We start from the raw sequence: 17,526 nt of genomic DNA on the forward strand, positions 1-17,526 counted from the left end.
CAGTGGACTGACAGAAGCTTTTGGTGCTTTGTTCTGAAGCCAGGGGAATGATGTATATCAGAGGGGAGGCAGGACCAACCCAAGAATAAACTGAATGAATATCAATGTGGAGTTCCTCCTTCACATCATTCTGTGGACAGCCCAAAAGCCTGGATCTACGGTTTTAGGTTGGGAATTCTTCCTGAATACCCAGATAGTTATTATGTGGGACTTTGTATACTGATACTGCTAAAACATGTTCATCCTGGTGAAGGAACTATATGAGTAAGTAATCACCTGAATCATGCACCATGCAATGTTTCTGATATGGTTGTTGAAATGTGCAAGAGTTTCTTGAGAAGACAGGGCAGCCAATGATGCTTCAGCTTTCCCAACCTGTGATTGGTTGATCCTGCTCACTATCTGGAAAATCTACTTCCACTGGCACTGGGGACCTGGATGGGGAGGAGTTGGAATCTTCCTGTCATGGGTCCATTGTCCAGCTCTTTACTTGTCCCAGTTTACTGGAGGATATTGCCCTAACACATCTAACATGGATGTAAACAATGTTAACTCCTGGTCTCATGACTCTCTTAATGTCATCCCCACTGGCATGTGGAAGGTGGACAGGCATGCATTAACAGCACTGAAAGAAGCCATGGCAACAGAGCCTCATGAATACCTGTACCCCTTTAGATGCTCAAGGAGCACTCACACCACCTTATGGTTAAACATAGTTCACAGCATCTCCACACTTTGAGTGCATTAAACTGGCACAGGTAACCTTCATGTGTCTTGTTCAGGATGTAGTTAGCTTTTACAATCAAGCTTTTCACAGCCGCAATATCTATAGACGCAGGAGGTCATCTCTGGAAAAACTTAACATCGTGCACTTATACAGCCCCTTTACCAAGGAATGATCTCCAAGTGCTTCGAAGGAACATAATCAGATAAAACATTAGAAAAAGCATCAAGAATTTCACTAGAAATAAGAACAGAAATTGCTGTAAAAGCTCAGCAGGTCCAGCAGTATCTGTTGAGAGAAATCAGAGTTAACATTTTGAGTCAAGTTACCCTTCCTCAGAACTGATTTTTATTTCACTAGAAATGTTGTTTACAGCAATTTTACATGAGGGTTTTTAAAACATGCAATTGCAGGATCCCTTAAATCGGATTTATTAAGATTAAGATTAGATTAGATTCCCTACAGTATGGAAGCAGGCCCTTTGGCCCAACAAGTCCACACCGACCCTCTGAACAGTAACCCACTCGGACCCATTCCCCGACCTTGTATTTACCCCTGACTAAGCTACCTAACACTATGGGCAATTCAGCTTGGCCAATAAACCTGGGCTGCATATCTTTGGATTGTGGGAGGAAACCAGAGCACCCGGAGGAAACCCACGCAGACACGGGGAGAATGTACAAGCTCCACACACAGTCGCTTGAGTGAGGAATCGAACCCAGATCCCCGGTGCTGTAAGGCAGCAGTGCTAACCACTGAGCCACCATGCTCAGAAGTTCCAGCTCTTTTTCAAAATAAAGTCTTCAGCAGCAAGTAGAGATGGCAGTTGATTGAGAACCTTATTGATAACTTTGTTCATCAGACTGAAATATGCAAGTAGGCATCAATGCTAGCATTGAGTTGAAAATTGTGGCGCTGGAAAAGCACAGCAGGACAGGCTGCAGCCGAGAAGCAGGAGAATCAGTGTTTCGGGCATAAGTCCTTCATCAGAAATTTGGGTTGAGGGAGGAAGCTAAAAGATAAATAGGAGGGAGGGGTTGGGGCTGGGGGAACGGTAGCCAGGAAGGCGAGAGCTAGATGCAATGTTAGCATGCTGTTCAAATCATGAAACCAAACAGAACAGAAAAAGGCCATTTGGCCAATCGTGCTTGTGCTGGCTATTCGGAAGTGCAATTCGATTACTTTTGGAATACTGCATGCAATTCAGGTCTCCTTCCTATCAGAAGGATGTGGTGAAACTTGAAAGGCTTCAGAAAAATTTACAAGGATGTTGCCAGTGTTGGAGAATTTGAGCTAAATGGAGAGGCTGAAATAGCTGGAACTGTTTTCCCTGGAGTGTGGAGGCTGAGGAGTGATCTTATAGAGGTCTATAAAATCATGAGGTGCATGGAAGGGGAAATAGACAAGGTCTTTTCCCTGGGGTGGAGGAATCCAGAACTAGAGGGCATAGGTTTAGGGTGAGAGGGGAAAGATATAAAAGAGACCTAAAGGGCAACTTTTTCAAACAGTGGGTGGTACGTGTATGGGAGAGCTGCTGGAGGAAGTGGTGGAGGCTAGTACAATTGCAACATTTAAAAGGCATCTGGATAGGAGTATGAATAGGAAGGGTTTGGAGGAATATGGGCCAGGTGCTGGCAGGTGGTACTATATTGGGCTGGGATATCTGGTCGGCATGGACGAGTTGGACCGAAGGGTCTGTTTCCATGCTGTACATCTCTATGACTTTTTGGCTCTCGTCTCTTTCAGCCCCTGCTCATTCTCCATGATCACCTTCAAGCGTTTGTTCAAATTCCTTTATGAAAGGTATTTTGGAATCTGCTTCCACCCATCTTTCAGGCAGTGTATTCCAGTTCACAACAACTCACCATGTAAAAACAAAATCTCCAATATATAGAGCTCATGGGAAAAATAGCAAGACTAGAACAGAAATTTTTTTTTAAGACCACTTCATTAACACAAATTGTCAAATCAGTATTAAGGGAGTATTAAGCTGCAACAAGTCCAATAATGCTGGACTCATGCGATGAGTCTAACAACATTTATCGTGAAGTTCAATTACAAAAAAAGATAAATTAGCTGTTTGATCATTTACTGTTTTTCCCTTCCTCTATCTATACACAGGAAGATGTGTTAATGTACCGATATACAATGATCTCCATCATTATTACTGTCATGCATTAACCTCAGAGCCTCTATCCTTACAATAGAATAAATTTCCGTTGCTGTGTCCTGCATACGAACAAGGAACAAGAGTAGGCCTCTTGGCCCTTTGAGCCTGCTCCACTGTTCACTAAGACCGTGGCTGATCTGATTTTAACCTCAACTCTACACTCCTGCATGTTCCCCCATAATCTTTCATTTCCTTGGTAATCAAGAATCTATCTACCTCTACGTTAAAAATATTGAAAGATTCTGCATCTCCTACCTTTGAAGAATGGAATTCCAAAGATTCCCATCCCTCAGAGAGGAAAAAATAGTTTCCTCATCTCTGTTAAATAGGTGTCCCTTATTTTTAAACCGTAACCTCACGTTCTAGAGTGTCCCATAAGAGGAAACATCCTTTCAACATCCACCTGATCAAGTCCAGTCAGGATCTTATATGACTCACTTAAGTCATCTCTAAATTTTTAAAGTCCAGAGGACAGATTTAGCCAGTCTAGCATTTCCTCATAAATCAATGTGCTAATTCCGGGTATTAATCTGGCAAACAATCTGTGACCTGCTTCCAAAGCTTAACATCTTTGCATACGTACAGTGACCAGTACTGTACACAAAACTCCAGATGTAGTCTCACCAATGCTCTTGCATAAACTCCCTGCTCTTGCATTCAATTCCCCACACAATAAAATAAAACATTCCATTAGCTTTCCTGATTACTTGTTGCACCAGAACAGAAACTCATGGGTTTTTATGTTTGCACCCATTTTATTCTTATGGCACATAATTCATTGCAAAAAACTTTAACAGGCTTGCCTACCTGGAATAACATTGTCCTATTCTTCTCTGTGTCAGAAGGTTGGACGTGACTTGGAGCGCTGGCATGGCGCCTTCGGGTTGGCAATTTGGTACCCAGATCGGGCACCCTCTTGAGCCGGATGCTGGCGACACTGTTACACCGAGAGCGGAACTCGGCGTGCTCCTCTTCCAGAGCTTCGTCCTCCAGGCTGGGTTCAGTCAGAGCTGAACGTAAGCCCAAGCCCAGCAGGTCGCTCTGACTGTTGCTGGCTGAAGGCAGGTTGGTGCTGACTGTCGCCTCGTCAGCCACATCGTGGGGAAGTGCTAGGTCCCCACTGGCATCATCTTCCTCCTGGTCGGCGGTGACGTCAACCAGGGGCTTCTCATTGAGCAGCCGCAGCCTCTCCTTTTCCAGCTGGTGCTGAGTGAACTTCTCGATGCAGTCGTCGATAAGAGTGGATGGAGCCTTCTTGTGTGTCACCACCACTTTACCGCAGTACAGCACCTCATACTTCTGCGAGTTGTAAAAAGCATCTTCACTGTCCTGCCGGGATTTTGTGTCCCCCTTTAGAGTTGCCTTCGATACTTGCCGAATACTACTGATAACATCAGGAACCTGAAAAAACAAGATGAAATGCATGAAACATCACAGATCTCCCTTTTTTAAAAAAAATCTGTATTCAATACAGAGACAGGAAAAAATTCTGACAGCGAGATAAGATTTATAAATTCATGAATAAGGTGCACTGAAACCAAACCAGTCCAGCTGACCACAATGTATTCCTAACACCTCAAACTCCAAACCACTCCTTCCTAACAATTCTGTCAGCCACAGATCAGTGGCAGTGCTCTTGCCTCTAAACCTTGTGGCTCAGAACTCACACCAGAGTTTTACAAACAGAATAACAGCCGTCAGTACTCAGAGAGTGCTACATTAACTGACTGTCATTCAAAGGACACAAGTTACACCATCATTGTTTTCATGGGATGTGGGCAGCCAGTTTTTGTTGCCCCTTCATAATTGCTTTTGAATTAAATAGGGCCATTTCAGAGGGCAAGTTAAGAATTAACCACATTTCTGTGGATCCGAAGTCACATGTAGGCCAGAGTGGGTAAAGATGGCAGATTATGGTCCTAACTAAGTACTGCTGAACCAGATGGCCTTATACTGACAATGCCAATTGGATACAAAATTGACTTGATGGCAGGAGACAGAGAGTGATGGTTGAGGGTTGTTTTTTGGACTGGAGGCCTGTGACAGCGATTTTCCACGGGATTGGTACTGAGTCCACTGCTGTTTGTCACTAATGTAAACAATTTGGATGAGAATTTAGGACGCATGGTTAGTAAGTTGAGGAAGACGCCAACATTGGTGGTATAGTAAACAGTGAACAAAGCTATTTGAGATTAGGAAAGGATTTTCATCAATTGGGCCAATGCGCTGAGGAGTGGCAGATGGAGTTTAATTTGGATAAATGCAAGGTATTGCATTTTGTAAAACAAACAAGGGTAGGCCTTATATAGTTAATGGTAGGGTCCTGGCTATGTAACAGAGAGATCTAGGGGTACAGGTACATAGTTCATTAAAATCTGCTTTGCAGGCAGACAGCGTGGTTAAGAAGGCATTCAGCACGCTTGCCTTCATTGGTCAGATCACTGAGTTCAGGGACTGACGGTTGTACAGGACACTCGTGAGGCCGCTTTTGGAGTATTGCATTCAGTTCTGGTCATCCAGCTGGAGGAAGGATATTATGAAATTGGAGAGGATTCAGAAAAGATTTACCAGGACATTGCTGTGTCTTTAGGGCTTGAGTTATAAGAAGAAGCTGGATAAACTGGGACTTTTTTCACTGGAGTACAGAAGGTTCAGGGCAGAGATTTACAGAATCATGAGGGACAGAGATAAGGCGAATAGCAAAGATCTTTTCCCTAGTATGGGGAGAGTTCAAAACTAGGGGGCATATATTTAAGATGAAAAAGACTTTCATGGGGAACTGAGGAGCAACTTTTTCATACATAGGGTGGTTCGTATGTGAAATGAATTGCCAGAGGAAGTAGTGGATGCAGGGATAGTTACAACATTAAAAAGGCATTTGGACAGGTATTTAAAAGGAAAAGTTCAGAGGGATATGGACCTAATCTAGAGAAGTTAGTAGTTATTTAGTTTTGGAAACTTGGTCAGCATGGACGAATTGGACCAAAAGGTATGACTCGACAAGAATCATGGTTACCATTAATAAGACTAGCTTTCAATTCCAGATATTTTATCAACTGACCTTAAATCCCATCAGTTACAATGATAGAATTTGAACTTATGGTCCACTGAGCATTAGACCCTGCCTCCAGACTACTAACCTGGTGACAATATCACTGTACCACTGTTTCCCCAAGTTGAGCAGTTCAGAAAGACACAAAGAGAAGTGATGGAAGAGTGAGGGAATTCTTCCCAGTCTCCCACAACAAAATGGATCCCTCAGCTAACATCACAAAGTCAGATCATCTCATCATGATCTCACAGTTGTGTGGGAGCTGTCTGTGCATAAATTGGGCTGCTACATTAGAATAGTGAGTAAACTTTTATTAAAAAAATATAGTTGATGGGGAAGTGTTTTGGGATGGCCAGAGATCACAGAAGGTGTTTTATATACACCAGACTTTCCTTTTCTATTTTGTATACAAACAGCCTCTGAGCAAAAGACAAACAAGAAATTCAAGGAAAGCAAGTTTAACCAACTACAGGCCCAACTGGAATCAATAAAATGTACATGTTACTTAAAAGAAACACATAAGAACAGAAAGACAATTGACACCGCACGAGTGTTTACATGATTATCTTGCAAGCCCTACTTATCAAATTAGCTGTTTACCTTTTTGATCCACGTGGAGAGAGGAGCCATTCGACTCACAGAGGCAACACCCAATTGCACCTCTGCTCAGAGGAATGCCTCAGTGTTAAAAGATTGGGCTCTGAATTCAACTGATCTGCTTCCTGCAGTTCCCACATTAGAAATGAAGCTGTGAGAGGGATCTGACAGTTGTAAATTTGAAAAAAGGAAAAAAAAATCCCCCAGATGTTGTCTGTTTAATTATGATGTCATTCAGCAGCACTTCCAAACAATTACACACAGTAACATAATTCTAGACAGCCGCAGTACTCAAGGCAAATTTAGTTGTTTGAATGGTTTCCTGTTCAGGAGAGTTAGCCCACATTTCTGACTCTGTTTATATTTATAGAAACATTATGTCTCGCCATTATGTTGGGCCACAAAGGCATTCAAACTTTCAGCTTGATTTACTGAAAAGGTCTATTGAGGGTTGCAAAGGATTTACACTTAAGAAGTTTCTGTCACAGCCATGGGAACATCTACACGGCCTCACCCACCAATTAATTACTTTTGAAGCATGCATGTAGCTGTAGATGCAGCAGTCAATTTTCACACAGCAAGATCCCACAATCAGTTGTAAATTTGTTGGCTGGTTGACCAAGGCAATTAGCACCACCTTTTTATGCCTATTGGAGCAGGGATACTGGGGAACAGAATCAAGCCAATTGAACCATTTTTCTTGTTCGTTGAAATTCTACCTGTACCCCATTTTTCCTGCATTAATCCAACAAGTTAATTCACTTCACATACGAAGTCCCATTGCATTTTTTAAAAAAAACATTTCCAATTGCCACATTTGTTCCCAAGGTGAGTTTCTAACCTCAAGTTCAAGTCAACACTAAGTCAGCTTACCTCCACCTCCACAATATCATCCAAAATCACCCCACCTCAGTCCATCTGCTGCCGAAACTCTCATCCACGCCTTGCTGGTCTCCCACATTGAGCCCTCAGTGATCTTGAGGTTATCCAAATCTCTGCTGACCATGTCTTAGCTTGCAGCAAGTCTCATATCTCTGTCAACTTCTTCAGCCCCACAACCTTCCTTGATATCTGTGCCTGCCAAATTCCGGCCTCTTCTGTATCTCCAATTTTAATCCACTGGTGACCTCGCTTTGTTCGGGTCCTTAGTTCTGCTTACACTCCCTACGCTTCTCCAACTTTAAAGACATAACTGAAAATCTACCTCTTTGACCAAGCTTTTAGCAACCTGATGTAATATCTTTGTGTGTGGTTCATCTACAGCTAATCTGATTTGAAAAGCTCCTGTCGAGCTCTTTGGGATGTTTGCAGCTCAATCGATCTGATCTCAAATAGGGTGTTCTTCTCTTCATTTTCTGATAATGTAATGCTTTTCAGAGATGTTCTGTCCTGTTCCTCTTGAAGACAGGTGTTGACACCATGGTACCGACATATCTGCTTCAGAAGTAATTGGTAAACAGCTTTGGTTTCAAAGATCCACAAAATCCCTACAGTGGGGAAACAGACCCTTTGGCCCAACAAGTCCACACCGACCCTCCACACAGGAACCCACCCAGATCAATTCCCCTACCCACTTCTCTACATTTCCCCTGACTAATGCGCCTAACCCACACATCCCTGAACACTTTGGGCAATTTAGCATGGCCAATTCATCTAACCTGCATATCATTGGACTGTGGGAGGAAATCGGAGCACCCAGAGGAAACCCACGCATACACGGGGAGAAGGTGTAAATTCTGCACAGTCACCCAAGGTTGGATTTGAACACAGGTCCCTGGCGCTGTGAGGCAGCAGTGCTAGCCATATGCTTTTTTTTAATATGAGAAAGAAACATGAGTGGGTGGAGCCAGGCTCACACAGTTCCAGGGTTTTAATTTTGTGTTCAGTTGGGGTTTGGGGTCAGCTGTTGAAGCTGATAGATAAAGTTCGCTTTCTCTATTGCAGCGAAAAACTGGAGTCCTCTCACTGCTGCTAGTTTGTTTCTTTCAGTGTTCCTTTCTCCTGGATTGAATTAACACAAGAGAAAAGTCCATTTTGCTGAATTTGCCTTTGCCAAGGGCGTGTTAATGAGATAGGCGAAAGTGAGGACTGCAGATGCTGAAGATTAGAGTCAAGATTAGAGTGGTGCTGGAAAAACACAGCAGGCCATTCCTGATGAAGGGCTCCTGCCCGAAACATCAACTTTCCTGCTTCTCAGATGCTGCCTGACCTGCTGTGCTTTTCCAGCACCACTCTAATCTTGACTGTTATAATGAGATGCTGAAATATTGGAACAGTTAATGATTAGTAGTTAAATGATATATTATTACATTAAGTATTTCAATAGAGTTAAAGTGATGCAAAATCTTCTTTTTTGTTTGTATTTTATCTATGTTGCAAGAAAAAAGCATGTTTCGCTTAAAGTCTAGTAGTTTAACCATAGAGTGGGATGGTCTGGGGCAGTCAGTGGGGATTCAATGGGCCGAATGGTCTGCTTCCACACTATAAGGATTCTATGATTCTAAGTTTAAAAACATCCTCTCTCGTGTAGCAGGGAGGCAGAATTAAACATTGTATTCTACAAGTGGCCACACCAATGTCTTGCACATCCATAACATGATATCCCAACACCAATGAAGGCAAGTGTGTCAACGCTTTCTTCACCCCCTTGTCTACCTTCAACTCCACTTTCAAGGAACTATGCATCTGCACCCCTAAGTCTCTTTGTTCAGCATCAATTTGAAGCTAAAGATTTTAAGAAATAAATAGTGATGTCTTGAAAAGTGGTGAAAATGTGTTGCTGGTTAAAGCACAGCAGGTCAGGCAGCATCCAAGGAACAGGAAATTCAACATTTCGGGCCAGAGCCCTTCATCAGGAATTCTGATGAAGGGCTCTGGCCCGAAACGTCGAATTTCCTGTTCCTTGGATGCTGCCTGACCTGCTGTGCTTTAACCAGCAACACATTTTCAGCTCTGATCTCCAGCATCTGCAGACCTCACTTTTTACTCGAAGACTTTAACCTACTGCGAATCCTCTTACAAGGATGCCTTCCTTGAAGAAGCTCTCTTCCTCCCTCTACAAGGATTTCAGTGAGTCTCTCTCTCACTGCACCCCCCAGATCATCTCCTCTGCACAGAATGTCTTGAAAAGTGTCCATATTGCAGAACAGGAGGTGCTGAAGGTCTTAAAACGATAAAGGTAGATAAATCCCCAGGACCTGATCAGGTGTTTCATTTGGAGAAAGCTAAGGAAAAGATTATCGGGGCCCCTTGCTGAGATATTTGCGTCATCAACAGCCACAGGTGAGATGCTGGAAGACTCAAGGGTAGCTACTGTCATGCCATTATTTAAGAAAGGTGGTAAGGAAAAGCCAGTGAATTACAGACTGGTGAGCCTGATGTCAGTGGTGGGTAAATGTTGGAGAGGATTCTGAGGGATAGGATTTATGTGCATTTGAAAAGGCAAGCACTGAATGGGGATAGTCAGCACAGATTGGTGTGTGGGAAATCATATCTTGCTAACTTGATTAAGTGTTTTGAAGAGGTTTTGAAGAGAAGATTGATGAAGGCAGAGTGGTAGACATTGTCTATACAGATTTCACCAAGGCGTTCAACAAGGGTCTGCATGGTAGACTGGTTATCAGGGCTGGATCACATGAAATCCACAGTGAGCTAGCCAACTGGATACCAAACTAGCTTCAATTTAGGAGACAGAGGGTGGTGGTAGAGAGTTTTTTTAATGTACTGGAGGCCTGTGATCAGCAATCTACCACAAGGAGCGGTGATGGGTCCACTGCTTTTCACCCTTTATTTAATGATTTAGATGTGAATAGAAGAGGTATGGTTAGTAAGTTTGCAGATGACACCAAATTGGTGGTGTAATGGTCAGTGAAGATTATCTCAGAGTACAATGGGATCTTGATCAGATGGGCCGATGGGCAGAGGAGTGGCAGATGGAGTTTAATTTCAATAAATGTGAGGTGTTGCATTTTGATAAGGCAGATCAGGGCAGGACTTATACAGTTCATGGTAGGGCCATGGAGAGGGTTGTCGAATAGAGAGACCAATCAACTCACAAATCTGAAACAGCATGCCTAATACTTGACTTTAAGTAAAATATTAGAGACGAGGCTATCTCCTTGAGGGGCTTTCATAACAATTTCTTCTCTACTTCTTTTGGCAATTATTTTGAAACTTGCATCATCTAGTTGCAAAGCCACATTCCAGAGAAAACTGTTTCTCCATACTTGCCCTATCAAAGACTCTCAGGTTTGTAAAACTCTCTGAGTGCCTTGCTAAACCATTTTGCTAGGATTCCTTGACCTTCTCCATTTCAGGAAGGACAGCACAGTTTCTCTTGTCAAACAACTCCAGGCTATAGCTAGCGGAAAGCTCTTCTCTGCCTTCTCCTGGGCCAAGACATCGTTGCTGAAACGGGATGCCCAGCAATACAATACTCTAGCTGAGACCAAACCAGTAATTCATAAAGGTTTACCGCAATTCCCTTAGTTTTGTTTTAAATGCTCCTATTCACAAAGCCAAATACCTTGTATGTTGTCTTAATTTGCCCAACTCCCTTGAAAGATGTAGGATTCTTCACCTTGCATGCCTCCTACATTTTCTCAATAGTACATTTTACGGACACCTGTAATGTTGTTCCTCCCAAAGTACATAACTTCACAATTACAGGGCAAGACGCTGGATTTAAGCCCTGGATTATGCTTTGAAATCCCACTAAAACAGTTTGTAGGATTTTAATTCAATTAATTATACTGGGAATATAAAGCTAGTCTCAGGAATGGGTAACCTGATGAACAGCTTTTGCCCGAAACATCGATTTTCCTGCTCCTCAGATGCTGCCTGACCTGCTGTGCTTTTCCAGCACCACTCTAATCTAGACTCTGGTTTCCTGCATCTGCAGTCCTTGTTATTACTTAATATGAAACTACCATCAGTTATTTTTAAAAATACATCAGGTTCATCGGGAAGGAAATGTGCTGTCTTTATCCAGTCACACCAGATCCATAATAATGTGACTGACTCTCACTGTCCTCTGAAATGACCAGCAAGGGCAATGAGTTACAGGCTGAGTAATACCTTGTCAGTGATATGTACATCCCATGGAAAAATAAAGAAAAAGAAAGTCCATACGAAATGGCTTCTGCTACACGTCTGGTGATTTCACCATTCTGTCCAGATTCTCCTGAAGTCTGTTACTGTCCCATATTTAACTGAAGACTTCTGAGGGTGTTCTCAGTTTCAGTGGTGTACGGTAATGACCATGAATGCTGACAGGTTGGCTGTCATTTTCACCACAGATCTGGGTCATTGCTATCACTGCCACCTTTACAACTTGTCTCTAAAATAAAGCAGCGACTGAAAGGAATCCAAGGGAAAATCAGTCCTGATGAAGGGCTTATGCCCGAAACGTCGAATTCCCTGTTCCTTGGATGCTGCCTGACCAGCAACACATTTTCAACACTCCTCTACTATGTTGGGCACACCCGCAGCCATTACCATGACTCCTGTGGCAGCACCCTTGGGTCCAATGGAACAGCAGCATTTACTCACTGAGTTTACAGAAGTCCTTGAAAAGTTTGAGGGAGCGCTGGAACCAATCACTGCCATGCTGGCAAAGCATGAGCTGGAGATTCGCACCTTGGATCAGCGCGTTCGAGGTATTTGTATCATCGATAGTCACAGGTGAGGTGCCAGAAGACAGAAGGTTGGCTAACGTGGTGCCACTCTTTAAGAAGAGTGGTAAGGAGAAGCCAGAGAACTATAGACTGGTGAGCCTGACCTCGGTGGTAGGCAAGTTGTTGGAGGGAATCCTGAGGGACAGGATGTACATGTATTTGGAAAGGCAAGGACTGATTCGGGATAGTCAACATGGCTTTGTGCATGGGATATCATGTCTCATAAACTTGATTGAGTTTTTTGAAGAAGTAACAAAGAAGATTGATGAGGGCAGAGCGGTTGATGTGATCTATATGGACTTCAGTAAGGCGTTCGACAAGGTTCCCCATGGGAGACTGGTTAGCAAGGTTAGATCTCAGGGAGTACAGGGAGAACTAGCCATTTGGATACGGAACTGGCTCAAAGGTAGAAGACAGAGGGTGGTGGTGGAGGGTTGTTTTTCAGACTGGAGACCTGTGATCAGTGGAGTGCCACAAGGATCGTGCTGGGACCTCTACTTTTTGTCATTTACATAAATGATTTGGATGCGAGCACAAGAGATATAGTTAGTAAGTTTGCAGATGACACCAAAATTGGAGGTGTTGTGGACAGCGAAGAAGGTTACCTCAGATTAAAACAGGATCTTGATCTAGGCCAATGGGTCGAGAAGTGGCAGATGGAGTTTAATTCAGATAAATGAGAGGTGCTGCATTTTGGGAAAGCAAATCTTAGCAGGACTTATACACTTAATGGTAAGATCCTACGGAGTGTTGATAAACAAAGAGACCTTGGAGTCCAGGTTCATAGCTCCTTGAAAGTGGAGTCGCAGGTAGATAGAATAGTGAAGAAGGCGTTTGGTATGTTTTCTTTTATTGGTCAGTGTACTGAGTATAGGAGTTGGGAGGTCATGCTGCGGCTGTACAGGACATTGGTTAGGCCACTGTTGGAATATTGTGTGCAATTCTGGTCTCCTTCCTATCGGAAATATGTTGTGAAACTTGAAAGGGTCCAGAAAAGATTTACAAGGATGTTGCCAGGGTTGGAGGATTGAGCTATGGGGAGAGGCTGAACAGGCTAGGGCTGTTTTCCCTGGAGTGTCGTAGGCTAAGGGGTGACCTTATAGAGGTTTAAAAAATTATGAGGGGCATGGATCGGTTAAATAGACAAAGTCTTTTCCTTGGGGTTGGGTAGTCCAGAACTGGAGGGCATAGGTTTAGGGTGAGAGGGGAAAGATATAAAAGGGACCTAAGGGGCAATTTTTCACGCCAGAGGGTAGTACGTGTATGGAATGAGCTGCCAGAGGAAGTGGTGGAGGCTGGTACAATTGCAACATTTAAAAGGCATTTGGATGGGTATGTGAATAGGAAGGGTTTGGAGGGATATGGGCCGGGTGCTGGCAGGTGGGACTAGATTGGGTTGGGATATCTGGTCGGCATAGATGGGTTGGACCAAAGGGTCTGTTTCCATGCTGTACATCTCTATGACTAAGTGGCCATACTGATATGGAGAAAGCTTCCATTTCAGATGATAGGCCAAACCAAGGATGAGTTTGGACAGTTTGTCATTCTCAAGGCGCTGATACACGAAGAACAGTATGGCACTCTAAATGTTTACTTTCCCATGATGCACCCTCTCAAATTTTTAGTTGACACAGTCTCTCAGGTAATAGCGCTTAGTGTGCGCCATACAATTATAGGAGAAGACTTTAATTGAGTCATGGACCCTGGGTAGACAGGATGTCAAGAGGGCTTTCAGGTACACCTTGGCAGTCTAGACAGATAGTGGACTTGTGTGAGGAGCTGGGGCTAGTGGATGTTTGGAGGGACTTCGCCTTTTACTCCAGCCCACACAAGTGTCACCCAAGAATCGATATGTTCTTTGTTCTGTCGATTTGCTTGGACTGGGTGTTAGCCTGTAAAGTTGGGAGTATAACTACCTCGGATCATGCGGCAGTATATTTATATGTTAAGACCAAAGGTAGTGGCGTAGGCCCGTAGCAATGCAGCAATGTTTCGGTTGAGGGATGATAACTTTGTTCAGTACGTCACAAGGGGGTTCGGGGCTTTTTGAGACGTCAATCGGAGTATGGCCAGCAACTCGTCAGTTCTTTGGGAGACCACCAAAGCATTCTTAAGGGGTGCGATTATTTCATATTCGGCAACGAGACGGAGACGGAGTGGGGAGCAACAGCGGATGCTCGAGGCCGGGTTGAAGACAGCCAAATCGACCTATTACACCAGACCATCCTTGGTTAAATTGCAACAGGTTACCGCTTTTCAGGCAGCTCTTGACTCAGTGCTCACACGAGAGTTGAAGAGTGGAGTCTCCTTTGCAAAGCAAAGGCTCTTTGAATATGGGGATAAGCCAGGTAGATACCTGGCCTACCTAGCTAGGAAGAAAAGTGTCCCACAGTCCATTCTGTCTATCAGAGGGAGGGCTGTTAATGTTACTCGTGAACTGAGGAAGATCAATGCCAGATTTCAGGAATTCAATACAGAGTTATACTGGTCGGAGGGATGTAGGGATGGAAATGTGGGAATGGAATCCTTTTTGAAAACTTGGACCCCCCCTCCCCACTAGTATAAATATAGATCAGGCCTCCCTTTTAAAAGGACCTCTAGCAGTACAGGAGGTGCAGGAGGCAGTAAGGCAGCTCCCAGAGTGGTAAGGCACCTGGCTCAGAGAGATTCCCAAGTGAATTTATAAGGGGTTTGAACACATGTTGGTTGAATTGCTGCTGGGGATGTATAACCATTCATATAGTCAGGACGGTCTTTCACCCTCTCTCAGGGAGGCTAATATCTCCCTCATTCTAAAAAAAAGGAAAGACCCCGAAGATCGCATATCGTATCGACCCATCTCATTGCTGAATGTAGATTTTAAAATTTTATCAAAGGTGTTGGCTTTGAGACTGGAGAAGGTGCTGCCCATTATTCTAAAAGAGGACCAGACAGGTTTTATCAAGGGCTGCAGCTTCTCTAATAAATATCAGATGGGTATTGAATATGGTGCAAATATGTCAGCAGAGGGCGATTCTGGACTTGGTGGTCTCCCTAGATGTGGAGAAGGCTTTTGCCCAGGTGGAATGGTCCTATCTCTTTGCTATTCTAGATCGTTTTGGTCTAGGAGGGGCCTTCGCTCGGTGGGTGACAGGCAGAGGTTATTACAAACGGAGTTAAATCGAGTAATGTTGACGTTGAGCGGGGTAGCCAGCAGGGATGTCCCTTGTAGCCGCTACTGTTCACCTTGGCACTTGAACCACTGATAGAGGCTATTCGAAAAGACCCTGAAATAAAGTCACTGAAAGTGGGATGATGTCCTTCTGTGTCTAGCCAACCCGGAAAATTCCATAGCCCGGTTAATATGAAAAATTAAACTATTCGGTTGCTTTTCACGATGTAAGATAAATTTCCCAAAATCAGAAGTGATGCCTGTTGGGGGGAGGGGAATGGTTGGTGGAGGTACCGAACTTGGAGGGCAGAATGGAATTTCCTTTTAGATGTTCACAGAAAGGTTTGCTCTATCTAGGAATTTTTATTACTCCTCGCTTCCGGCAGCTGTACTGAGCTAACTTTGTACAGCTGTTTGAGAGGATCAAGCAGGACTTGCAAAGGTGGGAGGGACTGCCTATATCATGGCTGAGGCATACAGCCTTGATCAAGATGAATGTTCTCCCTCAGTTGCTACATCCTGTGAGGATGCTCCCGCAATTATTACCCAAACAGGTGCTGCCGAAGTTTGCGAGATGGCTGGGGTTGGGGGCACCCCTCAATTAAATTTACCAAATTGCAAGTTCCACAGGATATTGGGTGGGGTGGGGGGTGGGGTGTGGGGGGTGGACCTCCCGGATCTGAAGAAATATCAAACCGGCGCTCTGCTGTCATATGTAGGCGAATGGGTGTACAATGACCCGAACGGCTTGGTGTGGAGGCCTCGTAGGCAAAGTGTCCCCCCATAAACTTGCTTTGCATGGATAATATGAGATCAGTAATTGAGCACTGTGAAAGTCCGATTATTATATATACAGTAAAAGCATGGAGGATGGTGCGGCAGAGTGAGGGCAATTCACTCAAGACTTCACGTTTTACCCCATTAGTGGGAGCCCCAGGATTTAAGCTGGGGTCAATGGACTCTGGCTTTAGAGCATAGATGGGTAAAGGAATTTCCTGCCTGGGAGATCTGTTTGAGGGAGAGGTCTTGATGTCTTTTAGCCAATTAGTCAGAAGTATGGAATCTTCAATAAAGACCTTTTCCGATATTTCCCAAGTTAGAGACTATATACAGTAGAAAACCATGCTCTTGACCCAGGCCGAAGTCGAATATAGAATGCAGAATGCTCTGATGTGGGGGCGCTCTCTCTGTTAGTACCATCTATCATCTGCAAAGAGGGAATTCCTGGAGGGATATGGAGAGACTCTTATGAGATTTGGAGTCAGGAGTTAGGGGAAGAAATCTTGTCAGAAACGTGGGAGGATTTAAGGGGGAATGTAAAGAAGATTTCAATATGGAATAGGGCTCAAGCGATGCAACTGAAGATCCTCCACAGGGCCCACATGACGCCAGAGAGACTAGCAAAGTTTAAGAAAAGATCTTCCCTGAAACATCCCAAATGTAAAAACAGTGTTGGCACCATTACAGATTGCTCTGGTCCTGTCACAAGATCTGTGGGTATGGGGGGGGGGGTGCTATAGTGAGTGAACTGGAGGGGCTCTTGGGTTTTGGAAATTAGGGGAGGATCCAGTATCTCTCCTCTTAGGACTACCAAATCTTCTCTCTTTGGACGAGCACGGTAGGAGATTATTCAATAGTTTGACGTACTGTGCGAGGAAAATTCGCCAAGTCTTGTAGGATGGCGCAGACTTGTGATGGAGCATGTCCCTCAAGATTACCTGACAAGTATAGTGCCCCATGGAACGGAGAAATTTTATAAGACATGGCGGCCTTTTTAAATTATATAGACATGGATTTGTCAGCAGTAGTAATAAGGGCCTTGGTATAGTCACGAGGGCCGTTTATGGCGATCTGGGGGCCCTGAGGCGGGGAGGTCTGGTAAATACCAGTATAATCACTGTTACCCCCATGGACAGGAACTTTGGTGGAAGTGCAGTGATTGGAGTAATGTAATATAGTACAATGTAATGTAATTTAATTTTGGTGGATTGCAATTTAATTTAATGTTTTTTTTAATTCAAGTTTGCATTAGTTTGGATTAAGTAAAGTAAATAAGAGCTGAAAATGTGTTGCTGGAAAAGTGCAGTAGGTCAGGCAGCATCCAAGGAGCAGGAGAGTCGACATTTCGGGCATAAGCCCTTCTTCTGATCTCCAGCA

The 17,526-nt window shown here is 43.9% G+C and overlaps 1 protein-coding gene across 2 annotated transcripts in view; it reads right to left on the reverse strand.

The window, feature by feature from the left end:
* Nucleotides 1-17,526, reverse strand: part of tbc1d4 (TBC1 domain family, member 4) — a 275,419-nt gene that overhangs the window by 133,900 nt on the left and 123,993 nt on the right. For both annotated transcript variants that reach the window (XM_060825895.1, XM_060825894.1), the window contains exon 2: nucleotides 3,702-4,295. In XM_060825895.1, coding sequence (XP_060681878.1) covers nucleotides 3,702-4,295 — 594 coding nt within the window. The remainder of the gene's footprint in view (nucleotides 1-3,701; nucleotides 4,296-17,526) is intronic.

This window comes from Hemiscyllium ocellatum, chromosome 6 (assembly GCF_020745735.1).
Source record: "Hemiscyllium ocellatum isolate sHemOce1 chromosome 6, sHemOce1.pat.X.cur, whole genome shotgun sequence".
Classification (NCBI taxonomy): domain Eukaryota; kingdom Metazoa; phylum Chordata; class Chondrichthyes; order Orectolobiformes; family Hemiscylliidae; genus Hemiscyllium; species Hemiscyllium ocellatum.